General features: G+C 41.0%; 1 protein-coding gene across 5 annotated transcripts; it reads left to right on the plus strand.

Moving 5' to 3' along the window:
* Positions 1 to 12,810: 12,810 nt before the first annotated feature.
* LOC119497010 (protein rapunzel-like) lies at positions 12,811 to 27,097 on the plus strand. 5 transcript variants are annotated; one of them, XM_037784739.1, is made up of 3 exons: positions 12,811 to 13,198; positions 24,211 to 24,274; positions 24,427 to 27,097. In XM_037784739.1, the coding sequence occupies exon 3, from the start codon at positions 24,453 to 24,455 to the stop codon at positions 25,626 to 25,628; it is 1,176 nt and encodes a 391-aa protein (XP_037640667.1). In that variant the 5' UTR covers positions 12,811 to 13,198; positions 24,211 to 24,274; positions 24,427 to 24,452; the 3' UTR covers positions 25,629 to 27,097. The 5 variants fall into 5 exon arrangements, with proteins under 5 accessions (XP_037640667.1, XP_037640665.1, XP_037640663.1 ...); XM_037784737.1 differs by lacking the exons at positions 24,211 to 24,274; positions 24,427 to 27,097 and adding exons at positions 13,753 to 13,791; positions 14,829 to 17,138 and having other exon boundaries at positions 12,868 to 13,198; XM_037784738.1 differs by lacking the exon at positions 12,811 to 13,198 and adding an exon at positions 18,096 to 18,335.
* The last annotated feature ends 889 nt before the right edge of the window (positions 27,098 to 27,986 follow it).

Here is a 27,986-nt window from a genome sequence, read left to right on the forward strand (position 1 = left end):
CGCAGGAGCCAGAGTTAGCTTGTTTTGCGGTTGAGGGATGGTTAAAGTAAGGGTTTCTGAATGAAAGAGTGATATCTGGTGAGGTGAATGGTACCAGAGACGGTTTGCAGACAGAGGGCGCTATCAACATACAGATCTCAAGGCAATCATGTTTTTAACAAAACCAGCCCAAGAAATGATCTGTCAGCCTGTTGCTATATGGCCTTATTGATTGACATTTGTAGCATTACATTTAAGAGCCTTTTATTGCCAAGAGGATGAATCCAAAATTATTAAAGTCTGCACTGTTTTGGGGGCTGTTTCATATTTTAGTTCATTAATTTAGAGTTAGGCTTCTACACACAGTTTAAGTGCAAAGTGGTCGCAGTGTTATATGAGACTGTTGAATCACTGATGTTTACCATTTACCAGAAAACTTAAAGAAAGCCGGTACAGATGTCACCCTTTTCTCTGCTGGGACTTGCAGCCCATTCTCATTCCCAGGGCGTCAAATACGACGCTTTGTCATGGCCGTCGCTGTTCGATGTCGCACCAGTAGTAGACGCACCGGTGCACACATAAAGCTACTATTAAAGCTGCAGTAGTCAGTATATTTTTGGCATCATTGGGCAAAAATTCCATAATAACCTTTCAGCATATTGTAATTCAAGTGTTCTGAGAGATAACTAGACTTCTGCACCTCCTCATCGCTCTGTTTTCAGGGTTTAGAAAATCTAGCCCGTGACGGGAGACTTTGACCAATCACAGGTCATTTCATTGAGAGAGCGTTCCTATTGGCTGTGCTCCGGTCATGTGATCTGAACTTGGCGTTCCTTCACCAGATTTCATAATGTCGGCGGCAGCACAAACTTTCTAATTTTACAGCTAAATCGTGCATTACAAGATGATTCTGAAAACATTTGAGGTGAGAAATAGGCATTGTAGGCAAGTGAAATCTTGCAGATGCCGTCAGGAGCACCGGAGGACACAGAGGCACATGATTTTGTCAGGTTACCTGCTTCATATACTACTGTCATGATATAGCAACCGTTTTATAAAATATTTGTTTTACTCATATTTGCTCCAATCTCGCCTACTTCAGCTTTAAAGGAGGAAATATGGCACAAAAAGCAAAATCCGTCATGATGTAATTCTGGAAATAATAAACTGATTACACCCCAGAGAAAAGAAAAAAACTACTTTCAGTTCACTAAACCTTCTTCCAGCATCTCTAAACTTTCCATCAGGCTGAATCTCCTCGTCTCCAAGAGGAGATAGAAAGCCAATATCAATATTTCATAAACAAATGAAAGACTGGATGGCAGCTAGCTTCAGAGTGGCCCTGGAGGGGAGAGTCGATCAATGGGAGGATAGCTCTGTCCGCTGCTGTCTGCCAATCCACAGGCCCGCACAGGATAATGCTATTACCCATCAGTCGGAGTGGAGCATCGACCAGCCTGCTGCTCTCTGAGTGGACTAATCCAATAAAAAGCTTTAAAACATTTGTTCAGTGACACACTGGCTGCAGGTCCGAGCCCAGAACTCAGGACTGACGATCCCACCTGGCTGAAGACTAGACATATAGGACATGTGATTTTGTGAGTTATTTTATGTTACAAATGTCTTGGCGACCACATCTGGCACCGTCATGGAAGGAAGTCCAACAGATGACCTGACGGTTGTCAAGATACAACAACAAAACAAACTGGATCTGATAAAGCTTGACTTGGTGTGGGTGTAGATTGATTAATCAATGCTCTAATTTGATGGACTGATGGTAGACTAGTTTAAAAAATGCAGGATACAACTAGCTAAGTTATTGTTTGTTCAGCTCAGTTAACCTAAACAAGGAGTTCTTTTTGGTTTTGACACCGTTTACAGTATAATTTATTACAGCTGATAATATACAAGTGACAACAAATAAATTAAATCCACATTACAAATGCTGGACAGAAAAGCAGGAATAGCATCTACTCACTGTACACTCCTCCCGAGGTGTAGCATACTGTATAAGGATCACATACGGGGGACACTTTAAATTACACCCTCCAGTCTGACGAGCAGTATTTGATATGTCAGACGACAAATGTGTAGCTTCAAAAATCACCCATACGTGGTGTTAATTATTGCATCTAGGGAACAGCAGTGGTGGAGGAAGTGCTCATATCTTTTACTTAAGTAAAAGCAACAATATGACTCTGTAAATATACTCCTACATTCACTTACATTCAAGATTTCACTCAAGTAAAAGTAGCTCCTTCTTCAGAGTGTTTTACAAGATGGCTGACACTTTGTCAATTATCCAATGAGAAGCTCAGCCTCTACAGGATGCAGCACCAACAAAACACAGACATTTCAAAGTAAAAGCACACAAACAAAATGTTACATAAACACTAAAAAGTACCAAATGTTAATCACTGATACACTGAAAACAGGCTTGATTTATAATCTCAGAAGAATGCCAGAGGAATGAATGAGCATTCTGACATCTAGTTATTTAATAAAAGAAACCTTTGTTTTGCACTTTACAGTATAAGCTAATTTTAATATTCCAATTGTAATATTTACCCAGGTCATACACATTCACCTAAGTGAAACAGGGCTATAATTAATGTTATTAATTACACCTGTGTTTACTCATAACATGTCAAAATGGCTGCTGTGAAGTGGGCCTATTGTGTTTGTAAAAAGTTGTGTCACCTTATTGTTGGTATGCAGCAAAAATGTCATTATTTAACCAGGTAACCTGAATGTAGATATATATATTTTTTACAGATTGTAATTGAAAATGTTGCAGATTGCATCCTTAACAGCAGTTTTACCTGCGTACCTGTGTATATATATCTGTAGAGGACCTTCATGTGTCTGAATGCGTGTGGAATGTCTGGGGAATCCATCTGTCAGTGAAGCTTTTAAGTAGAAATCCACTGGGTGATAAACACGTGTCTTGGCCATCTGCAGCGTCTCAACATTTCCCTCATGTTTTCCATCACTTCCCTTTCTCCTCTGATGCCAACGCTGTATGCGTTCCCTCTTCAAGGCCCCATGTTGTCTCACTTAAACCCCCAGCGCTGTTGTGGTCTAACCCCCCTCCTGCCTTCGGATTCCTTTCTCCCTCATTTGCAGCAGGTCGTCGGCCCCGTCAGCACTGAAGAATCTCAGAGTATAAATCTGTGTTCTTGTTCACCCTGAACCTCACTTACCTCGCTCTCTGTTTCTGCTGTCTCTCCTCATTTGTAGTCCGACAGCTCTTCACCTGTCTGTCTTCTCTCATTCTGTCTTTCTTTCTTTAACAGGTTGGATAAAAGCCTTCCTAAAAGCCAAACAACTCCTCTATGTCCTGCAAAACAAAGCAAAACAAAACACTCAACACATATTTTCGTGATCTGGGAATAATGAGTACAAGTTGCAAGACTGTGACAGTGATTTTAGATTCTCTTGGATTATTTTTCTGGTTTCAATCTGGTAACTGAAAGCAGGCATGTTTTTATATTCTAAATGAAACTCTGACAATCATTAGGTGAGAAAAATCCACTTCTTTTTCGTTTCGTCAGTAACAGAAACTAGTGAGCTAGGTGAGTCTGGTTGTGCAACACCAATGGGGGAGGTGAAGTTGTGGATAAAGACCCCAAGGGAGTGGGAGGTGAATGAGTAAAAGCGTGAGAAAGAGGAAATGAAAAGAGAGGAGAACCAGGAAATGCCACGTCACAGAGTCATTTGCCGTCAGTGGGTTAATCCTTCTCAGTCTGCATCAAATCCTCATGAGAACATCAACAAACAGGCTACAGAGGATCCGATGAAGGAGCGGATTTAATGATTTGAAGGCTCAAGGCAACATGGGCCCCCAGAGTCTGAACTATATTATTAAAAACAAAGACTTGATTGAGAAAAGGGAAACACTGTCTCCTAGAAATTATGATTAATATTGCTCATTTGTTTTGCCAAATACATTTTTAGGAAAGTGTAATTGCTGCCAGGATTGTTCTAGTGGAGGAATGGCTGCGTTTTTCTAGTACACACAAGGTGTAAGTGTGTAGTCGGGGTGGATGGTGGGTGAACAAAGCGTAGGACTAGCGTAGCAGTGTAATATCAGAAAACGTATCTATTTGTGAAACAGTGATGCTGTTCCGTTTTTATTGAATTGTTAAGTGAACATTTTGCAGATATGTTCTGGATGCACATTTAGCATTGGTTTATTCTCCTCCATTTAACCAGCTGTTTACTGTAAGCTAACAGAGCCCGTCCTCATTCCCAGGGCGTCAAATGCCGAGGCTTTGTCACGACCATCGGCGTTTGAAATTGCCGCACAAGGCACCATTTAGCGGCAGTATGAACCGCACCAGAGGTTCTATTAAAGCTGAAGTGTGGATGAGATTGGAGCAAATATGTAAACGCTATATCGTGACAGTAGCACATGAAACAGGTTACCTGAAAAAAATCATGTGCCTCTGTGTCCTCCGGTGCTCCTAACGGCATCTGCAAGATTTCACAGACTGGAGGAAAACAAGCAGTAAGAGCTGATCTGAAGTCTGCTGTCCAGCTGCCATCATCTGTCAATCACTCGAGAACTCCGACCAAACGGTCAAACTAGGCAGCGCTGATCAAATATGAATCACATGCCCGGAGCACAGCCAATAGGAACGCTCTCTCAATGAAATGACCTGTGATTGGTCAAAGTCTCCTGTCGAAGGCTACTTTTTTAAAGCCTGAAACAGAGCCATGAGGAGGTGCAGAAGTCTAGTTTTCTCTCAGAAATATGCTGAAAGATTATTATGGAATTTTTGCCCAATGATGCCAAAAATATACTGCCTACTGCCACTTTAACTACACGACGGTGCTTTGCATTTATTATCGGCAGCCTATTCTGCCCTCTGTAGGACAACACTGAAAAGCAACACACCTCTTCACTTTGTTTTCTGTGTGATTTAATTCATTAATTAATGACAAAAGACTAAATAATTGTCATTTAACATGTGTTTTTCATGTGATTATGACAAAGTAAATGCATACATAAAAAGCAAATATCTGTGTGTGATTTGTTTCAGTTTAGGCATTTAAAATCTTCCATATTTTCTTATCAGTATTTCTTGCCTTTGGCCCTGACTAACAGTTCAAACAGAGCTAATGTTTGTTTAGTAGAACTTGATTTTATAGCAGCCATGGTAATAGTTATAGCGGCAGATGTGCATCAGTGGACTCTTTGTTGAAAACAGTGACAGGAAATGTCGTGGCAACTTCAAATCAGTTGCTGTCTAGAGAGATGAGAGTGAAGCAACAAAATGCACTAATACAATATTAGTCTATCAATTTCTCCTAAAGATCTGTAACGTGTTCACGCACGGCGTCTCTCCTAGTGAGACTGCAGATAGCGTGACCCCGGGGCGTCGGGTCATCCTCTTGTTAGATCCCCTCCAGTCTAGATGTTTGAGATTCCCTGAGGCACCTGGTACAGGAATGTGTTTTATGGCACGTATGTTTTTGAGGTAATGTTGTACTACTTTATAAGGCTGATTGTAGCTCATTATAAATGCTTTTAATTTGAAATGGCCGATACCCAGAACCCAGGTATCGCTTTCGGTATAGAGACTGAAAACCTCGGATCAGTTCATCCTTACTTACAACGTCTGTTTCTTATAGATAAAAAAAACTATATGATTACATTTCATAAACATCACAATTTATACATTTACTACAATTTCAATGACAGAAGATGAAATGTAAAAAGTGTTTGTTCAGTTGGGAGTTAGGGCTGATACCTGAAGTGGATGTCAGAGGAAAAAGAGGAAGGAGCTCCTGCAGATTCTTTTTAATTCGAATGTTTGTGTAGGAGTCCACTCTGTAACTAACACAGTGTGGTTTCCAAAGAAGCAACAGTGTAATTTTAGGAGGATGCCGGGAGATGACGATGTGTGATGTCAACATTCAGGCGAGTTCTGGGAGTTCCCCTCCCCCCCCCCAAGCAAGAGTATAAATATTCCCCCCAGGCTTATTTGTCTGTCCACAAAACCATCAGTGAATTACAGATGTAATTGCTTTATTGATCTCTGTGAAACATGTTCTATCCCCTGCATCAGTTTCTTTTCTTTTGTCACAGCAGTCTTTACATGCAACATGATGCTTTGCCTCGTCTCTGTAAACAACTGTAGAGCTGCTTTGACATGGGAGGATGTAAAAGTCACAACTTTTTATTATGGAAATAAACTGATCTAAAATGATATTATCATGAAGTTTGTTAATATAATTAGAGAAACTTGAATTCGTTTTACTTCTGTATTATCTATGTGCAGCATACATAAAGGCCTTTTTTTGGAGGCTTTCGGTAAATCAGGAGTACAACAATGTGATTAACCAAAATGTCTGCCAGCGAGAGTAATTGGATTTCCAATTTCCATGGAGCTTGAAGGTGGTTTGACTCACTCGTGTAAGGGCAAAGATGGACTCTGGGGTGAATTTGCCTGCAATCAATAAGTCGCCTTCCCCCAGCCACCGAACCTTTATCTGTTTCCTCAGATCTAACCTGAGTCCGTATTGATCTGCGTGAGTGACAGATGAGCTTGTATCGAGGCGGTCCGTCGGCCTTTTCGCTGCCGGAGTCACTGTTGCGCATACAGATCGTTGGTGCGTGACTCAGACTGGTCAAAGTTCAGTTGTGTTATGGATCATGAGCAAACTGTACACAGCAACTCAATAAAAGGAGGGTTAGGAAGAGATAAGTCACAAAGTGTTGGTTCATGATACTGTAAATTTAACAATGATTACAGTTAAAGTGGTAATTATTGAAAGGCAGATGTTGAAATAGTTTCCGTCTAAAATGATTTTTGGGGGGATTCATTTATAATTATGTTAATTTGTTTTTCCTTAAAAGTGCCTCCTTATTCATTCCCAACTACGACACAAGGACTTTAAACCCACTGCTCAAGTCACAGCACGAGATAAGCAGCGAACAGTCAGCGAAGAGGAACTGATAGCAGTTCTGTCACTTTTATTTTCCATGAAACCGTCCTTGAAATGAACTAAGGAAACGCTTTCCCTTTGTCGCTGCCCTCCCTTGACTTCTTTAGACCAAGTGATGCTATAGTCTGTCACCGAACGCCATGTTCTCTGTGACCTGGAAACATCTGGAGAGGGGAGAGGGAAGGCCGGCAATACTCAAAATGAAAACACCACCTTTAACCCGAAAGTACAGACTGTTAAAATACAGTATATGCCCAGACGTTCTGGGTGGTGTTACTTCATCACAAAAAGTCCCTGAAGATCACATTTCGACACATAATGGAACTTGTTGAAACTTCAGTCTCAGTATGAAGAGTATGTGTTAGTGACGTGATTCTATGGCGATGTTAGACATCCACGGTGCCCACAAGATGAATCTTAATGACTTTGATGATCCTCTGACTTTTCATCTAGTACAACTAGCACATTGAACTTTGTGCTTTTTAGTGAAACTAGTGCAGTTCCTGTTCAAAACATGCTTGTTCAGAACGGGCCAAATGCTCGGCCCCAAACACACCCAGCTCGCTGTTACATGCGGTCAGAAACATTGGTGAAATACACTTATTAGGTAATTTCCAAATAAACTGACCACTGCGGTTATAAAGTAGAGCGTGGATTTAATGAGTGGAGGTATTTTGCTAGCGGTAATGTTATATTAGAGTTATAAGTTAGTATCAATTCTGACGCCGGGGAAATACAGAGGGGAAAACACACTCACGGGTTACTCACAGTCACACCGGTGAAATACACTCTGGTTTCGATTCTGCATCTCCATTCTTGACTCCAGGGAAGTGAAGAAGTGTCCAAATTGCACCAAATTCGATAAAGCACTCCATGACGTCCCCAGCAATACACCCGCCAAGTGCGAAGTCGGTCGGATGAACGGTTCTCGAGATATGTGAAGAACATACAGAAAGAAAGACAGACAGACAGACAGAGATTCTCAACAACTATTGGATGGATTGCCATGAAATTCAGGATGAACTATAATACATTTAGGGATCCATTAACTTCTAGCGCCATCAACGAGTCAAAACTTTTACCTCAATACTTTCCCATCAGACACAGCTGTTTGTGTTTACTGCTAATTACCAAATGTTAGCATGCTAACATGCTAAACTAAGATTGTAAACATTATATATGCTAAACATCTGTATGTCTGCATTGTAAATGTGAGCATGAAGCATGCTGATGTTAGCATTTAGCTCACTGTGCCGCAGAACAGCCTCTCAGAGCCGCTAGCATTGCTGAAGACTTTCTATATGTTAAAAAGTGTGTCTATGAAATTTGAATTTCTCTAAGGCCCCATATACACCTGGTATTAACACATGATCTGTATCTGGATACATTACCTGGATAATAATGGGTCTTTTCATTAAAACAAATTAGTTAATTAATTAGTTTGTGATCAAAGACTTGCTAGTAGCCGAGGCCGAATAGTCCTCTGTCTTTTCCTAACCACTTCTCCTTGACCTCGATAGAAAACGTCATGAGGTCAAAGAGAGATGTGAAGGACTTAGGAAAAGACAACCACCGTGCTCAGAGAATCCGACTGAACACTATAGGCTACGTAATTATGCAACGGCGGATGTTTTTGACGTGCGTCGCTTTAAATGTTGCTGCCACAAGGAATGGTAGGACGGCATTATCTCCTTTCCTTTCGTAAAGGATGGTCCAATGTATCCTATGCTGAAGGAGATAAGAAAGGAAGCATTGAAGCAGATTTAGTACGTCCCCATACATAGTATGTCAAATGCACTATGTCAAAAATACCAGGATGTCCTGCTACAGAATGCAAGCCGTTATGCTTTTCTGGCTATTCTGACCCACAATCCTCTGCTCAGCGGATATATGAGCAAGAGGGTCAAAGTTCAAGGCGCAATGTTATGACGAAGTAGTATGTCCCTGCATGCAACAGTACGTACTTTGTAAGGGCAGCTGCAGTATGAACTACAAGTACAAGTAAATATGTATGAGATTTGAAACGTAGCCTGGGATTGATTAAGCTAGCAGGAAGAACCGGAGTTACGTGACCTTTCAATTTGTCGGGCGGATTTCTTTCTTAAGAATGTGGTCCGCATTTAAACTTAACTGAGATCTGATCACAATGTGAGCCTGATCATGTCCCTACATGCATGCCCTTAAGACGCGTCTCTTTTATCTGAAAAACGTATCCAGATCGCATCTGAATGTTGGGTGTTGATTGGGTATAATACAGATCATTCTTCATGTTGCGTTTTAAATGTTTCCGAATCGTTTTGATGCTGACATTGTATGAAAGAGTTGTAAAATCTCCACCCTGTGATGCGAGCATTTGACATGCCTGCAATGTTCGCCTTTATCAATCTCACGCTGTGGCAGCAAGAGCAGAAATACATTCATGAAATATTCACAACTTAAAAGGAAAAGGAGGCCGCAGTCTCTTTAAACTGGCTATGAGATCATAAAAATTATATCACCACGCTGCACTGATGTTATCGCAGTAGTTTACTAAACAGTGTTTACTCAGCAGGTCTTCATCAGCATATCTCTGTTCTTATTGCATCAAGCTCTTGTGAACACATCCTTGCTTTTCCTACCATTCAAATCGATGCAGTTTCGAGGGAAATGTTAATAGGTGATAATCTGGGCATGCACCAACTTTCTGTCTGCTGTTTGGGGCCTCTGGCAATATCCCACAATCAAGCATCCATTACACGAGGAAACATTTTTACAGCTCAGCTGTATTCAAAGGACCCGTCAATCCTGCCCACATTTATTTTCCCATGAGAGCCAAATCCAACATGACGGGTACTAAATCCCGTCTTTCCCTCTGACAACTTTCTATTTATGAAGCAATCCTTCAATACACTGATGCAATGCTGAGGTGTGGATATATAGAACATGAGAGCAAATGTCTGTAAGCACATTGATTATTCTGCCTGTTCTCAAAACTAATTATGTTGTACAGTTTGTGCAATTAAATAATTGGTATTATATCCTGGTCTGAGCAGGTCATCAATATTTTTCATGGCTTTTTTTTTTTAAAACTGCCAAAATGAAGTCTTGTTTTTCAGGTTGAGCATCTTTATTTTCCTCCATGAAGTATTATGAACATGTCTCTGCATCCCCTTTTTCTGAGTATATGATATACAAATCTCCTCTTATGCAGAAGAGCTTTCTCTCGTGTCTCAATTAGTGCCATCGACGTTTTCAAACAACAACCCTTTCCAGAAAATGCTGCGTATATTCTACCATGGGATGAGCCGCCGGGGGCTTTTCCTCTGAGCTGAAGAGACATCTTGTGGTGAGGAAGGAAACACTAGCCATTGGCCCAAGGTCAAAAAGATAAAACGTGGTCAATAGATTCCTCGGACCAGGAAGTCACTTATCATTTTCAGCCTCCCAGACACAAACAACAAAGAGGACACAACCTCTGTTACTGGAGTTTTGTTATTAGATGTATGTCATGAGACAAAACGGCCATGAACTTTACATAGATTACATAAATGTCTCAAAAAGACATTGAACAGCTGTCTTATTTTTACAGAATGTAGATCCAGGATGCAGCTGCAGTTCACAGATAATTTATGACTTTTCAAATTCTTGAGTTATTAATGCAAATATCAACCATCAGCAAGGATCCAGAACATCTTACTATTAGTCCATACATTTATACTATTGGGGACATTGTCAGAATCAATGAAATGGTCACACAATTTCATCTATTTGATTCGTGTACATAGACACGAATTTTTCAATTCCTTTGTGACGCTCAGCACGACTTTCAACAACGTCTTTTTCATGCTTTTACCTACGAATGTCCAGCAACACGTGACGCACGTGTCAATTTATGCTCCAGTCTTTTCAAAATAAAACTATTTAGTTAGGTTTAGGAATAGATCGACTTGGTTAGGCTTAGGCAACAAAACTACTTTGTTAGGTTTAGGAAAAGATCGCGGTTTGGGTTTAAATAAAACCGGAAGTGCCGTAACTTAAAGATAGGGTCGACGATGTTGGAAAGCTTCGCCTCAGGAGCTCCGTATTAACCCACCCTCTCCCCTCAGGGCTCCTTCGGAGGCAACGCCCCCCCACACACATGCACGAGCACCACCACATTGTAACTACTTCACAGACACAGAACGGAGAGAGGACCTCAACTCAACAACGCTACATCATGACAAGCAGTTAGTGCTACTTTTGGCTGAGTTTTCTCTTCCATTCTCCAGTAAACGTGCGGCGGCGACGCGCTTTGAGTTCAGGCTGGTGCACGCCAAGGGTAGTGTACGAGCAGGGAGGCATCTGATTGGTTCTTTCCAAGCGGACCGCGAGGCAGTGATTGGTAGACGTTTTTACAGGATTACAGCAGCTACAGATGACAGCTCTTTTCCGGTCCTTTTTCAGAGCTCATCAGTAATGGATCGCTGTCGGGGTATAAAGACCATTTCAACCAATATAACAGATAGTGTCTACTGGAGAACATCGTCAACCCTGCCTTTAAGTACAGAAGTTAGGTGACAAATCAATTTTGACTTCTGGTTTCACACGGGACAAGATCATCGGCCTCTTTGGTGTTCGCTGCTCTTTATACTTCCCGGTTCGTTGATTACATTCATGAAAAAATTGTGAAATTCGTGTCTTTGTACACAAATCAATACATTAAATTTCGTGACTATTTCACGAATTGTTGTGCAACTGGGCTGAAATATTAGTGCCAGCTCTTTCACAATAAATTAGTGCATCAATCATGAAAGAGATTAGTTCAGCTTGTCCAACATGCTGAGCAGATGCATGCTGAGAAAAGCCAGACAAAACAGCTTGATGCACACAAACTCCTTCCTCAGCTGGCTGTCATTATCTCAAATATTTCACCCATGTTTCCACCTGGCGAGCCCGAAACCACAAACAACAAAGGCAAAACCTTTCTACAAATTCAACAGCTTCCCATTGATGCTGGAGTCAGAGCTTCTTTAACAGGCCGTGTTGTTTGTTTGGTTCCAAGCTTTGTGCTTTCTTTGCCAACATAAGAGAACATAAGAGAAGATTTGTCTGAGAACAAACACACAGCACAACACCCACAGAAAGCTAGTGAGGTCCTCCAGCTGAGTGACGTCACGTTCAGGCCTCTACAGCGCGTGTTTACCAGCATCAGCACGTACCACCCATCACGCCACATACTGTTGAGTCCCTGCGAAAGCTACCCTCCACTTTCTGATGGTTACAAGTGTGAGATCTGACAGAGGGACGACACAGGGACGAGGCGGTGGCGGACGTGCTCACCTCCTCCGCCCGGCTGACCAGTATCAATTTGCAGCACACATCCTTCCCTCCTCTTCCTGTTCCCGCCTCTTTATGATGCATTAGAGGGCACAGATGACGGTGACATCGGGCTGTCACGGCCTGCTTTATAAAGCACAGAGGCCATGTGAGCTCTGACTGTCATGGTACGCACTCGGCAAACACAGGCTGTCTTTCACTGGGCGGCACTGTGACGGACTGCCCCCGTGGGGCAAATGTCATCCCTCTTTGCAATGCTTGAATCCAGCGACCCAATAGCTTAATACCTTCACTAATTATCAGCTCCAGAGTAAACTAGGTCAACATTCACAAAATCATCTCAAAGATCTTAGCCTGCATGTCTAAATTATGGTTTATCTTGTTATTTAAGGCACTAACTTGCTATGAATACCAACTTGTTGCAAACAGAGGGGGCTGAATTGAGCTTTCGAGCGTGCACAGTCTCACAGAAGTTAGGAAAACCAGTGCAGTGGTCATGGCAACCTTGTTCAAGCCCCAACAAGAGGGGTTTTGTCCTCATGGGTCGCTCTGCTGAACCCCCTGCGACTGGTCTCCTTTTTTATTCTCTTTCTCACTCTCCTCGTCTGTCTCTCTGTCTCTCTCTCTCCCTCCCTCACACAAACACAAACCAGTTTTGTTTTTTTTAATTTTCCCAGGGTGCATTATGTCCCTGGGGAGTGTTTACAGGATGTTATCTGTGTCAGTGCCGGCCCCTCATCCCTCTGAGTGGGTTTCTGAGGAATGCTGGATTGGGATGGAGGAGTTCCAAAGGGGGAGTGACGAGAGAGAGAGACAGACAGACACCGGGAGAGAGAGGGAGAGAGAGAGAGGGAGAGAGAGAGAGAGAGGGAGAGAGTCTATATATACATCCCAAGGAGGCTGGTGCTCACAGGCACAGCTGGACTGCTGGATAACTGGACTGTAGCCCACTGGATATTTAACTAGAAAGGTGAGTTCTTCTTAATTCTGCTCTTTATTCAGCATCTCCATCATCTGCTTCACCACTTTACAGTCATTATTAGATTTCTATTTTAAAAAATAATTTAAAAAGGGAGAAAGAAAGAAAGAAAGAAAGAAAGAAAGAAAGAAAGAAAGAAAAACAGCATATTCAGTTTTGTTTGTTCACTTTTTCTCACCATTATTAAAACTGGCCTTCATTTGAAGCTTTGAAGAATCTGGATTTTTCTTTTCTTTCTTTCTTTCTTTTTTAAAAAGTCTTGTAATTTTTCTTAAAAGTGAAATATCTTTCTACGGAAAAACATTTCACTGAATTCAAGTGACGTGCCAGAAGGTAAAGATGAGTCCTTTGGAGGATGTGGTTTTGTTCAGAACTTACATATGTGGTTCCTATAAAGCCTCTGTGTAGCAAAGCATATCACACTGAAAGGGGAGACCAGTGTTTGATCAAGTGCTGTGTGGGACTCGCCTTTTTTTCCTTTCACAAAATATATTTCACTTTTTGTGCTTAAAGAAGACAAACTTTTATTTTTTTGCTTTTACAAGGGGAAGATATTTTCAAACACAAACCAAGATAATTACTCAGTAAGTATATTTTCTTTCACTGTTATTATTTTCCCTGTTAAATTAGAATGGAATTTAAAATTCAAATACAAATTCAAATTTTGAAAGGTGCACTTTTTTTTTTATTTTCATTACATAGAAATGTGTAAGAATGGTAAAAGTACTGATGGCATGTGGTAAAGTAAAGTAAATATAATTAGTGCAGTGTTAGGAAAGGCTGTAAAATGACACCACTGATCTCATCACTGCAGCAATTACTGGTAAGCCTATTTTCTGTGGTTACACATCTGTATTTGTCTCTTTTTTTCATACGTAAACCTCAAAAAAACACATTTGTGTGTGTTTGGTTTTAATTACATTGGTGTTGTAATGATGAGGGAAGTGTGATTGCTTTATTGAACAAGTGCAGTGGTGGGGATTTTCTTCTCTCAGACCTGGGTGTGCCTTTTTCCTGAGCTGGATATGGGCTCCAGGGAATTAGAAACGAGTTAGGTCATCTCTCTTGTGTATTTTACATCGAAAACCATACTATCGTTACCAAAGTAAATCCATCCACCATGTTGTGAACATCTGTGTTTGCTTTGGGTCTTGGCTATTGTTAGAGCAGTAATAAAAAAAGGACATCCCAAAGGGCCAGTATACTGCAATGTTGCACAATATACTTAACGTCATAATTCATGAGTACACACTCCGTGTTTGATATTTGTTCTGAATTGCCATCCGTGTGTGCTTAGTTTGTGTACTTTCATGAGCTTTTTTTTATATATGTGTCAATGCCACCAAGTCTTAAAAACGAGTCCCTGCCATTAGCTGAGGCTCTGAGGGTGCGGCATGAAACTGGATGCCTACATGTGCTGACATGACCTGCCGTTTGTAGGGTTTTTTTGTCAGGAAAATGTCCTGTGAGAAAAAAAAGACTTAATGTCAGCTGATTAGTTTCGCTTTGCCAAATCTAACTGAAAAAAAGGAAAATGGAGCGCCCATATTTTCTTTCTGAAATGTCTTAAAATCCCACTATAATGAACTTTACAAGGGTTTCATGTTTCTTCTTCTTTCAGGCACCATCAAAGCCTCTCGCAGTGGAAAACATATTAGATTAGTTAGTGTGAAAAACCCGATACAAAGATGAATAGTGTGGCAGATTGGGTCGTGCAGAACAGGGACCAGATCGAGAAAGGTGTGGAGATCATGGGACAAGCCGCGGAGGTGCTCGCTGCCACCGTGGGCCAGTTTCACCCCATCCTGGAGGCCGTGTTCGTGGCTTCGGCCGAGTTACTCAGCAACCCGGACAGCAAAGAGGCTCGCTACCTGACTCAGCAGTTCGAAATGGTCAACCAGCAACTCGAGGGAATCCAAGATGAGATTGATCAAATTGCCCTGGAGCTGCAGAAGACGTCGATGAACAAGCAGAACTTCGATCGAGAGGCGCAGATGCTCAGCCAGTATGAAAAGTTCCAGGACTTCGTCAACGCCAAGCCAAAGTTCAAAGAGAAGAAGATGGAGAAGTTCCTCAGCCATTACGAGAACACCGATGCCGACTTGAACTTGGACGCCCTCTACAACTCCGTCATCGGGGAGAGCATCTCAGGAGACCCGATGCTGGAGACGGTCGTCACCACAGAGCAGAGAAGCCGAAGGGCAGTTGAGGATTTCTGCGCCCGGCTGAAGAAGCTTTTTGTGGTGGGCATTATCGCCGTCATGGGCTACTCCGCCCTCAAGGAAGGGGTGGTGGGGGAGGAGATGGTGAAGAGGTGGCAGGGACGGATGGAGGAAGTGGAGAAACGAATGAAAGCGGCTGTTGATGACTGTACGGAGAACTTTGCAGATCAAGCCAAGCTGGACTTGGAGCACCAGCTTCAGGAGAGTCCCGGCCGCGTCGACCGCGACTTCACCAAATCCCTTCTGGATACTCTGGTGAAGAAATACGACTGGGTGAACTGGTCCATCAGGGCCTTCGGCGACAGGGAGCGCATTTTCTTTTTCAACTGGCTGGCAGGAAAGAAGTGTCACGGAAGTGGAGGAACCAACTGGTTTGACATTTTGACCAAAAGCAAGATCAAAGTGGTGGTCTCCTTCTGCGTCGACCCCAAGCCCATCAACAAGAGTCAGATCACGGAGCAGATTGAGAGTGAGAAGATGAAGGGGGACATGATGGAGGTGGCTCTGGCTCTGAACAAGAGCTTCCCCAACTGCCTGGTCCATGCTGTCAGCCATTTCAAGGAGGTGGTGGAGAGCAACAACTTCCATGAGGATTGTTACTACTATGGGAAACACAAAAGAGCTCACCTGTGTATCCACTCCCAGTAGGATCGCAGAGAAAACATAAAGTGCAGCCGCATACTGGAAGAAATGAGCTACACATAAATTCATGAATGTCTTTGCCAGAGACCTGGAAATATTTCCATTAAATATAGAAATGTATTCATAAATATTCTCTGCGTCGATGCTAAATCTGCTCCGTCTGCTTTCTGGGATGTGATTCATTGTCTTACTTGTAATGATTTGTATTCTTTTACATTTATATATCTTTCATCTCTTGATGATACAGCAGCTTCAGGGTGTTTTTTTCAGAGCTGTACATCTCCATGCCAGCTTCAAATTAGTGTTCTGTCCTCATTAGATATTACTAGGGTTGGGCGATATGATGATATTAGTCTGTTAACGGCTAAAGACTTTACCATATGTTTACACCAAGGCACCCTTCCCTTTTAATCCCTTTAAACATCTCTGGGTGTATCAGACCATTGTGCTGTAAATCAATGAGCCCGACTGCTTTATGGCACAGTTCATTATTGGTCTTTGGAAGCTGTTGAACGAGGGAGTAAGTGGATCTCGAGTTGGGATTGTTTTGTCAACGGCTGTTTCTGATGTCAAAAATTAACTATCAAACTCAACATTTAAAGGAATAGTAATGATATTTTTGGAAAAATCAGTCACTCGTTTGCTTTCTTACCAAGAGTAAAATAAGAAGATTGATACCACTATCACGTCTGTCTGTAAAATACGAGGCTACAGCCAGGAGAGGGTTAGCTTAGCTTAACATAAAGACTTGAAATAGGAAGTGTAAAAACTATTTCTTGGTGGGGTAACTTTTTTAATCCACTTCCAGAAAATGTACCACCCTCACAACATATACAGTATTAAATAAAATAAATAAATGACTATATATACTGTAAGGTCGCGGATTATATCAATATCGCCCTACTCCTAAATATAAATGTGTATAAAACAAAAATCAATTATAATATTCTCGCTGCTTTTGGTGCAATATATTGCTGCAGGGCAAACGTCCAAAATCCTTATTCCACAATCAAGATACATATATGTATATTTTACTTTAATTTGTAATAAACAAAAAAAAATGTGAATGTTTTTTTGTGAATTTGTCATCATTACTCAGTTATCTAAAAGCACGTTTTGAGCTATTACAATTATTGAAAATCTTATCTTCTATCTTTTATCTTTTATTGGGATCTCCATTAGCTGTGTCTGAAGCCCAGCTATTCTTCCTGGAGTCCACTTTAATCACTTTGAACTGTTTTAGGCTACATTTCAGTACACAATCACATTACAATCTTTACCAACAATGACAACAACATCAAAAACGACAGCAACAAAACACAACAATATTCAAGACACAACACAGGACCTATAGGTTCAAGTTAACACTATTCACAGAGTATAGAGGTAAATATGATTCATTAGTGGTTGGACCATAGCATATTATATCAAAATACAAAAACAGAACAAGCAACAACTTCTTTTACCATAAGTATTAACGGGACTTATCCAACATTAAACCTTTTATGATTTGATGTCAGCTAAATATCAGCAGACACAGAGAGTTATTCAGCTAGGAGATGATTTTTCAATAATATTTTAAATAGATTTTTGCTATTTTCATGAATGATATATATATATATATATATATATTTATATATATTGAATGTACCATTTCACCATTGCTCTGTACACTACAGTACTTTTCAACATGTTAGTTTTCACCTTCGGAAGTGTGAATCTTCCTTCAGTGGCATGCCTGGTACTGTACTCATGTTCATCACAACTGAAGCGTAATTGATTATATAATATAATACCTTTGGCAATTTAGTTACCGATATGTTTCTAATGAAATTAAGCAACGATGCAGTAAATCTGTCTTTTACTTTTAACCATGATAGACTGTTATGCATTTCATTGCGCTGCCTTATTCTGAGCAACTTCTTTATGTGTGACATGGCAGCACTGGACCAAACCTTTGAGCATTATGAAGCATACAGTTGTGCAGACAAACAAACCTCCTTCAAAGGTAACAATGCTTTAATAACATGCCTTTGTTTATCAAATGGGTGGAGGTTGACCTGTAATAATATCACAGCACACAGCAACAACCTATTATGCTCACAACTTCTTTTCTTTTTTTTTCCTCCTCCACCATCCAAGTTTTTTCTAGTTTTTTTTCTCTGACTGGGTGTTTCCTCTCCTCTGTAACACGAGAGCCACATGACCAATAGGAAGACAAACAGGCTGCAAGTTTAGTCTATTTCTTCCTCAAACTTTTGAAGGTGAGTCCCATTTCGGTTAAACAATGTTTCATAGTGGACATCAGGCTCATATAGGTTAATAACTGTGATGGTATAGTGATGAGATGCTTTAATAGGAAATGATCGATTCAACTTCATCGACTCCATTCCAGTGTCTCGTTACATAATCGAGCATTTCTCTCCTCTTTTAGCACCAGAGTGCTTTAAAAAACGTGCATATTGTTAGTGCAGCTTTCATTTAATAAAGCAAAGTGGGTGATTAGATGAATCTGCAATATTTAATGCAGTTTAAACTAAAACAAAGTGTCGACTTTTATGGGCGTTGGTTGCAGATCTGGTGCTTCACTTTTTCCAGGAAGTGGGCAACTTTTTTAAAGGCGTTATATCCACTTGTGTTGCTTTGTAAAAACTAATCTGTGGTGTTAACCTGCCATGTTTGTTTGGCTCTCTGTCCTTCGGATGTAAAATGATACAATTAGAGGCTTTGTACTCGGACTGATCGATATATTTTCCATTAACAGCGTTTAGATCCCCTCTCTCTCTCTCTGTCTCTCTCTCTCTCTCTCTGTCTCTCTCTCTCTCTCTCTCTCTCTGTCTCTCTCTCTCTCTCTCTCTCTCTGTGGCCAGACTGACTGAGTGGTCAGCTGTTAGAGAGGTTTGGTCATAGTTGTGTTAAGAGGAAGCTCTACCACATAACATCAATGAAACATGAACTGTTTTAGAGATATTCTGTGTGGTGTAGATGGCAGCGTGCACATGGTGTGTTTCACTTCAGTTTATTATTTATTTATCATAATCACAAATGTATAAAGTAGGCTATATATATATATAAAGAAATTATCTTGTTTACAATGTAGTTTACCGTCGTTTTCAATCTACAGGCCTTCATTACATTATTTAGTTTAAATTAAATAAAAGTGCAAATACCACACTGTAAACACAATCAAGTAAAAGTCCTGCATTCAGAATGTAGGTCAAAGTACAAAAGTTTTATCAGCTAAATGTACTTAAAGGTCCCATATCGTGCTCATTTTCAGGTTCATACTTGTATTTTGTGTTTCCACTAGAACATGTTTACATGCTGTAAATGTTAAAAAAAACAAATTATTTTCCTCGTACTGTCTGCCTGAATATGCCGGTATTCACCCTCTGTCTGAAACGCTCCGTTTTAGTGCATTTCAATGGAATTGCAACGGAATTGCGTTGCTAGGCAACAGTTTGGGTCCATGTTTACCTCCCGTCAGCTTCACATACACTGCAACAGGAAATAAACTGGGACACATTTAGAATGTTTATGTTTAAAACCGTGAAATGGTCTAAATATTGTATTTATAAAGCACCTAAACCTGTTTTATAATGTAAAAGACATGAAAATCTCACTTTTTACAATATGGGACCTTTAAAGTATCAGAAGAACTTGTTCTGCAGAAAAATGTGCAGACTGACATTACTATGTATTGCATTATTACAGTAGATAGTAATACTAATGCATCAATGTGCAGCATTTTACTGTTGTAGCTAGGAGAAGTTAAGATAGTTTAAACTACTTTATATACATTTAGGGAGTCCAGTATCTTAACTGCGGGTTAGACTCCTCCAAATCTGACGGATTGTGAGATGATTAATAAGTACAAAACAAGAAAAAAAAAAAAAATTCTACTATACAAATCTTTATTTATTTTTTGGACTTTTGACAAATCTTTGCTTTTGCATTTGCAAATATATGCATTTTATTTTATATGGTTATCTTTTTTATGTAAAATCCTAATCTGAAACTAACTATATCTGTCAAATAAAAAATGCAGTGGAGTAAAGAGTACAATGCTTCCCTCTGAAAAGTAGTATGAAGTAGCATAAAATGGAAATACTCAAGTTAAGTGCCTTAACGGGACTCGATGTAAGAATCACAAATTGCTTGTTAACAGCGACACCTGTGGCCGTTAAGTCAACGACAGTCAGCGTCCTGTTGCTCGCGCTCGCACTACCGACACACACAAGACTGAACGTGATTGACAGGCATCATGTTGATTAACATTAGCAACATTGTACGATGTTGATCCTAGTTTTCCCCCCGACGTCGGTCACATTCCCGTTTTGCGAGACGGGTTTCACAAGATTTTTTGGTGTAAAAACTCACATACAGTCCCCTTAAGGTCGTAGGTACTACAGTACAGTACGGGTAAATGTACTTAAGTTACTTTCCACCACTGTGTAATACTGAATATAAGTGGAAATATTAGTGTACAACATGACTTGTTATTCTTGTCTGTAGCCTGGCATTCATATCTCTGGTGAGATGCATCTGCAGCTCTATGTCTCTGAAAATGTGATCTCTTCAAGCACTTTTATGTTTGAATCGTGTTTGTGAAGGTGCTTCACAAGCACTCAGACTGCAGTTACACAACCCCAGGGACCATGAGAGAGAGACAGAGAGAGAGAGAGAGAGAGAGAGAGAGAGAGAGAGAGAGAGAGAGAGAGAGAGAGAGAGAGAGAGAGAGAGAGAGAGAGAGAGAGAGAGCATCAGTGGAAAACAGGAATCACAGTTTTAGCACAGTCAAATCAAATAAGATACAGTATCTGTAAATGCTCTAACATCCTGTTGGATTTTTCCTGTAGCCTACTTTGTTCTTTTTCTTCTCAAATCTTACAATGAAATTATGTGGATATTACATATTTCATATCACGTTTTAGAGTTTTGTGGTTGACATTCAAAGGATGCTCAATTAAAGGAATTGACCAGAGTTAGATGAGAAGATTGATCATGTCTGTCCATGCTGGTTAGCTTAGCTTAGCATAAAGGATGGAAACAGTGGGAAACAGCTTGCGTGGCAACACCTCTAATTCTGACTAATTAACACATTTCATCTTGTTTGTTTATTCCTTAAAAAATATGAAGAGTAAAATGTCAAGTTGTGATTTTTCGGGGGTTGTGTGTCGAGACATAGTGGTGCACATGACCCCCAGTAACACTACAATGTGTCATTCATGCACTTCTGTTTTTGTACGAATTAAACAAACACTTTAGGCCCTGTCTACACGTGTACAGATCTTATTATAAACGGATATTTTCCCCTCCGTTTAAAAAAAACAAAACACAACCTTTGTTTTACAAAAATGTCTCCGTCCACACTCGAACGCGAAAACGACTCCAAATGCTCGTTGTGATATTTACGTGTCACCACAAGTAAGATCACAAGTTAAGGGTCAAGGAATTTTGTTACCACCCTTCTCTCTCCCTTTCCTTCTGCTTCATTGCAGTCCGTGTGATAACAGTTGGTTGTCATCACTCTGATGTCCTCAACTGTCTCTTCACATGCATAAATGACGAAACGGAAGTCATTCAGGTTCTTCCGAGTGCTCCAGTCCTCGCCTTCAATCGCCCAAAAGCACATTCAATCACCATTTGGCCTCGACATGTTTAATGTGTCCCCTGCTTTGGCCTCCTGCGACTGGAACATTTTTCAAATGTAAATTAGTGATTAGTCTGAACAAGTGCTAAGAAAACGTGAAAAAGTCCACCATCTTTGTCATTGCATGCACATTACACACGCCATCATTTCACACGTCCCACGTCCACCCCGTTTCACACGTCACACATCCGCCCCGTTTCACGTCTCACGTCCGCCCCGTTTCACACGTCCCACATCCGCCCCGTTTCACATGTCCCACATCCGCCCCGTTTCACACGTCCCACATCCGCCCCGACACAAAGTAACCAGAGTTTTAAAAAGTCTGCACCTTAGAAGACGTTTTAAAAAAATACCCGTTTTTGTGATCCATCATTCTGTTTGCATGAGAGGCCTTAACGTAGAGTAAATATCTAGTTTTAAAATGATCTGCATACGTGTAGACAAAGGCCTTAGAGGGGCTTGTTATGTATCTTAGCTTCATATTTAACGGACAGACGAGAGTGGTATCGATCTTCTCATCAACTCCCAATAAGTTTCCAAAATATCAAACTATTCCTTTAATCTTTACTCAGATCTGTACATCTCTGCTGGAATTTAATCACCAGTGTAGAGACCTCCGTCTTGTCTGTGGACGCCTGCAGAGGTGTTTGTGCTATCTTCTATCCTCTAGCTAGATAAGCCCTGCGGAGCAGACCTCTGCAGAGCGGCGAACAAGCTGACAGATTATTTTCCATTGTCTTGTTGCCGTGGTAACTTGCTGAGTTTCACTGGAAAACGCACCCTTGCCCAGCAAGTTTAACCTCTTACACTTAATCACTTCCCACGCCTGCTGCTCCATTATTGACTGAGCTGGCTGAGGGAGAAACAGCTTCTCCTTCAGCCAACATTTAAAAACAACAACAACAACAGAAACCTGAATTAAAACATGTGACGACAGCTTCATTAGCTCGAGCTGCTGCGTACACGATGAAGGTATGTGAAGGTAGTAGGCCAAAATGTGATTTCCACCCAAATGACACATTTGCAAAACTGCAAAAGGACAAGTCTGAACATGCCCAGAAAGTCAATCTGGTTTGCTTTACAGTCAGCTTTTCCTCTGTTTCCTGGCCTTTGGGAGGAGGTATGTGTTAAATAAGGTTTCCAGTGCAAAGTGCAAGACAGGAAATTATTTCCTTTATATCAATAATAACCTTACATCACTGAATACCTGCTTTACCTTTAGTATTACTATGTCAGAGACATTGAAAACAATGATTTACCTTCCAAGTGAATGGTGGAATGTAATGAAGTACATTTACTCAAGTACTGTACAATGTTGAGGTCCTTTTACTTTACTTGAGTATTTCCATTTTATGCTACTTTATACTTCTACTCTACTACATTTTGGAGGCATATATTGTATTTTTTACTCCACTACATTTATTTGATAACTTAAAGCTGAAGTAGGCGAGATTGGAGCAAATATGATTAAAAAAAGTTATTTCTATAAAACGGTCGCTATATGGTGACAGTAGTACATGAAACAGGTAACCTGAAAAAAATCATGTGCCTCTGTGTCCTCTGGTGCTCTTAATGGCATCCGCAGGATTTCACAGACCGGAGGAAAACAAGCAGTAAGAGCTGATCTGAGGTCTGCTGTCCGTCTGCATATGAGAGCTGGCTGTCAATCCCTTGCGAACTCCGTCCAAACAGTCAAACTAGGCAGCGCTGATCAAATATGAATCAATATTATGTTACGTTAATACCTATTTCTTGCCTCAGATGTTTCAGAATCATCTTGTAGTGCACGGCTTAGCTGTAAAATGAGAGTTTGTGACGCCACCGCCATCGTGAATTCTCTTGAAGGAACGCCAAACTACCTACTAGATTTTTTAAATCCTGAAAACAGAGCCATGAGGAGGTGCAGAAGTGTAGTTTTCTCTCAAAACAGCTGAATTGCAATATGATGAAAGGTTATTATGGAATTTTTGCCCAAAGATGCCAAAAATATACTGCCTACTGCCACTTTAAGGGTATTTCCCAAAATGTCAAACTGTTCCTTTAAGCATAAAAGTTCCTTATTGACCTTGAGAATAGTAGACGGGCTGGCTGTCAAGGAGTTAGGAGAGATAATCATTCATACTGACATTGCAAGTTTTCCATAATAAACATGAGCTCAGTGTAAAAGTGTTTACTAGACGGTCAGTCAGCGCTCCTCCATGTTGTCTTCACATTCCAACAAGTCACACTGCACTAAGAGAAATATGCTGCATTGCTTGTTTAAGATAGATAACAGCTTCTTCTCATAATGCCCACAATGTAAACTCATCGAGCCTTTTAATGAAACGGTTGATTCACCCGACAGTAAACACACAAATAACATACAGACAGTTCAGCCCATACCGGCCTTCCGTCACTGCTGAGTTCCCTTAGCATTGTTGACTCACTGGGTGTGGCCATCAGCCAGCACTGAAGCTCACTTGGCTGTTTCTCTCTTTCCTTATCAGTTTTTGCTGCGTTGTAAGAGGAGTGAAGGAGCAGGCCGCAGTCCTTCAACACTGGAACAGAACTGTAAGTAAACCTAGAAAACGTGTTTCTGTCGGTAAAAGTGATGTTTGATACTTTATGCCTCTTTTGTATTCAGTTTATACTTGTATGTTTGTACTTAGAAGAGGTTTTCTTGCTTAAAGTTTCTAACCATGTCAATGTTTTTCTCGTGTCAGAATCAGTCTGCGAGACGTCAGCAAAGATGGCAAGCCAGCTGCAGCAGCTTGTAGCGGATAAGAAGGACATGGTGGAGACTGTGATGGAAGTGTTTGAACAGGGAGCTGAAGTGGTGGCCAGTATCGCCGGCGACCTTTTCCCCATTTTCTCCATCGCCGCCCCGCTTGTTAAACTGGCTCTGGACAACGTGGAAAGCAAAGAGGCCGCGTTCATGAAGGACCAGTTTCAGAAGGTGCGAGAGCGTCTGGAGGTGATCTCAGAGGAGATAAAACGAATCAACGATGAGATCAAGAAGAGCGGATTGGATGCCGTGTATTTCCCAGTGGAGGAGAACATCACTAACCAGTTCAGGAAGTACATGGACATCCTCAACGCCAAACCCAAGTTCCGGGAGGTCAAGAAGAAGCTTTTCCTGGATCATTTTGCCAAGACCGGCGGTGACAAAAACCTGATCACCCTCTACAACTCGGTGACGGGAGATAACTTCTCTGGGGAATCTGTGCTGGAGATCACCCTGAACTACGAGGAGAAAAGTCGCCGGCCGGTGGAGGACTTCTGCGCCAGGCTGAAGAAGCTCTTCTGCATCGGGCTCATCGCACTTTTGGGCCACGCAGCCCTGAAGGGATACGATGAGGAGGACGCGCTCCTGAAAGACTGGGGTGAGAAGATGAACACTGTCCAGGCTAAAATGAATGCTGTCATTGAAGACTGCATCGTCAGCTTCCCTAAACAGGCTGAGATGGATTCCCGTCGACTGGTGAGAGACGAGTCAAACTTAACCAACCAGCAGCTAGCCGATGCTATCATAGAGCATTTGAAGAAGAAGTACGACTGGGTGGGCTGGTCCGTGCGTATATTCAAGTCCCCTTCAGGCCTGTTCGCCAACAAGAAGGATTTCCACTGCCCGACAGGGAAGAGTCGCTTCCAGGTCCCTTCAACAGACGAGAAACTCAACGTCTGGGTGTCCTACAGCTCTTCGGCCGAGCCTGTGGATGAGAATCACATCCAGCAGCTGATCCAGAGTCAGAAGAAACTCACGGTGGTGGGTGTAGCGGAGGTCCTGTTTGAGAAGTTGCCCGGCGCCTGCGTGGTCCACACGGTCAAAACCAGCAGAGACCTGGCCTGCTCCTGGAGCTTCAAAGACGAGCTCCACTACTGGGGGGAGCACAAGAACTTCTACGTCTGCGTTCACTCGGCTTGAGGGTTTAGACGCTGGAAAAACTCTCTAAAGTCACTAATAGGTTACTTCATATTTACACGGATAATCACAGAGTGTATCGCTGCCTTGGTATTGAAATGCTACACACTATGTGCCTTAATTGCACCTCTCTAATAGTCTTTTTACTTTTTTATTGTCTCTTTTTCTAAAGATGTTTACTGTTAGTTTCTTGCAGACGTGCATCAAGTCAAGTCAGCTTGATTTATACTGTATAGCCCAATATCACAAATTTGCCTCAAGGGGTTTTACAATCTGTGAAGACACCGTCTGTCCTTAGACCCTCAATTCGGATTAGGAACAAAACCTTTAATGGGGGGAAAAAGGAAGAAACCTCAGGAGGGATCCCTCTCCCAGGACAGAAAGACATGCAATAGATGTCATGTGTACAGACTTCCATAAGAAAGTAACATGAACTAGATGAATAATGACCTTTTTTGATCCCATGCAGATGTGCTTGGTTTATTTCTCAGAACAGACAGAAGAGCTCAGCCCCTTCGTTTAGGCTGTGTTATATCCCATTGTCTCTTTTTGTTATGAAATTGCTCAATCGTGTAACGGGATAATCTGTCAATTGACTGTTGCCGAGAAATTCTGATGTAAGATCTACAACTGTTTTCTACTGTTGCTGTTTAAATGTCAGGAGGACGTGGTTGGTTTGTTTTGGGAAAGTTGTCGACTTAAAATCCAGCTGTCATACAGAGATTATGTGTTGCTGCTGCTGGTGATAAGCGGTGACCTCGCCTCGAGGACGCGTACGCCATGAGAGAGAAAATTATATTTTCACAGACTGGCAGATAATAGTATCCCTTGTTACTGGCTGCACAAGAGAGCACCAGCAACAAGGCCTCAGACAACGTTAGCTGTAGTGAAACTATGAAACTTTATTTACACACCCTGCCAGGAACATGCAGAGGCGTAGCTATGGCAACACTTTGTTTACATACAGATGCTTAGCATAGCTATTCTTGTGTCACGTCTTTTTTGGTTGTGCAACACAAACTGGAAAAGTTGTACCTGCTCAAAGGTGGAGGATTTACTTCTATATAGGAATAAACAGATAGATGAATTTTGCACAATGGAAATCGTGGGTTTGGGATCTTTTTTTTTTTTTCTAGAGATTTTGATCAAAATGTGTATTTGGAGACGCTGCAGAAAGACCGCTGCCTGTTTTAACTGTTTTAGATCATTTGTTGTATATTGTAAACCGCTGCAATCTGTTTCTCCTTTGTTTAAGTATTGTTTATATATTATTACCTAAGTCTGTGTGTTTCTTTCTTTGTGTGTTGTTTATATGTTATTAAGTAAGTCTTTGTTTGTTCTTTCTTTGTGTATTGTTTATTTCTATTTCCATACAGTATATTTGGGTTATCAGTGTCTTAGATTCAAAATCCTGTTGGTACACCAACACAATGAATGTAATAAACCTTCCAAATAAACTCAGTCATACATCATTTGTTTGTCATTTTTTGTGAATGGGGGGAGATAATTGGTCATGGCTTTGTGGGTATATTATCTGCTGTAACCTGTAACGTGCAAAATCATTCAAAAACTGCTCAATTGCATTTTTATTCATGCATTTATTATTCAAAACATCAACAACTTACAACAGATATGGTTGCTAATGTTTGTGGTTACTCGTCTTATCCAAATGTGTGTGCTGTGCATGCATTACACCAGGGGTCAGCAACCGTTACTGGCAAAAGAGCCATTTTAGGCAAAACAAATAAATAAAAATCTGTCTGGAGCCGCAAAACATTTGTAATGAAGTTAACACAGCTTACAGTCTAAGTATAAAGTATATAAGTCTAATGCACTGAGGGCCAAAGTGCAAATGTACTACGGAGTATTAGGGCCACACTGAGGGAAAGAAATTAAAGAGATTTCCAGAATAGAGTCGTAATATTACAAGAAAAAAAGTCATAATTGTATGAGAAAAAAAGAAAATAACACGTAAAATTATGACTTTATAATATTATGACTTTATTCTCAAAATCTCAGATTTATTTTTTTCCCCCAATGTGGCCCTAATACTCCGTTGTACCGTCGTACCATAGACCTACAACAATGATAAATAAAAAAGAAAATGTAAACAAAAGACAGTTATTCATTTCCATTTTTAAAAATCCACAGGGACCCACTGGAGAGGAGCTAGGGAGCTGCAAGGGGCTCCGGAGCCGCAGGTTGCAGACCCCTGCATTACACTAACAAAGCTTTAACTTTAATACTTTATTGACTCTTGAAAGCTAAATATATTGTACCACATCAAATTCCACTCCACTGGGATTTCATAGAGCGAGGCATTTTAACACCCAACGGTTCTGTCGAGAAATCTGGATGGAA

The sequence above is a fragment of the Sebastes umbrosus genome, chromosome 11, assembly GCF_015220745.1.
Source record: "Sebastes umbrosus isolate fSebUmb1 chromosome 11, fSebUmb1.pri, whole genome shotgun sequence".
Classification (NCBI taxonomy): Eukaryota; Metazoa; Chordata; class Actinopteri; order Perciformes; family Sebastidae; genus Sebastes; species Sebastes umbrosus.

What these genes read in the sequence shown, in the direction of transcription:
- LOC119497010 (XM_037784737.1), top strand. Translation starts at nt 14,896, where the DNA reads ATGAATAGTGTGGCAGATTGGGTCGTGCAGAACAGGGACCAGATCGAG.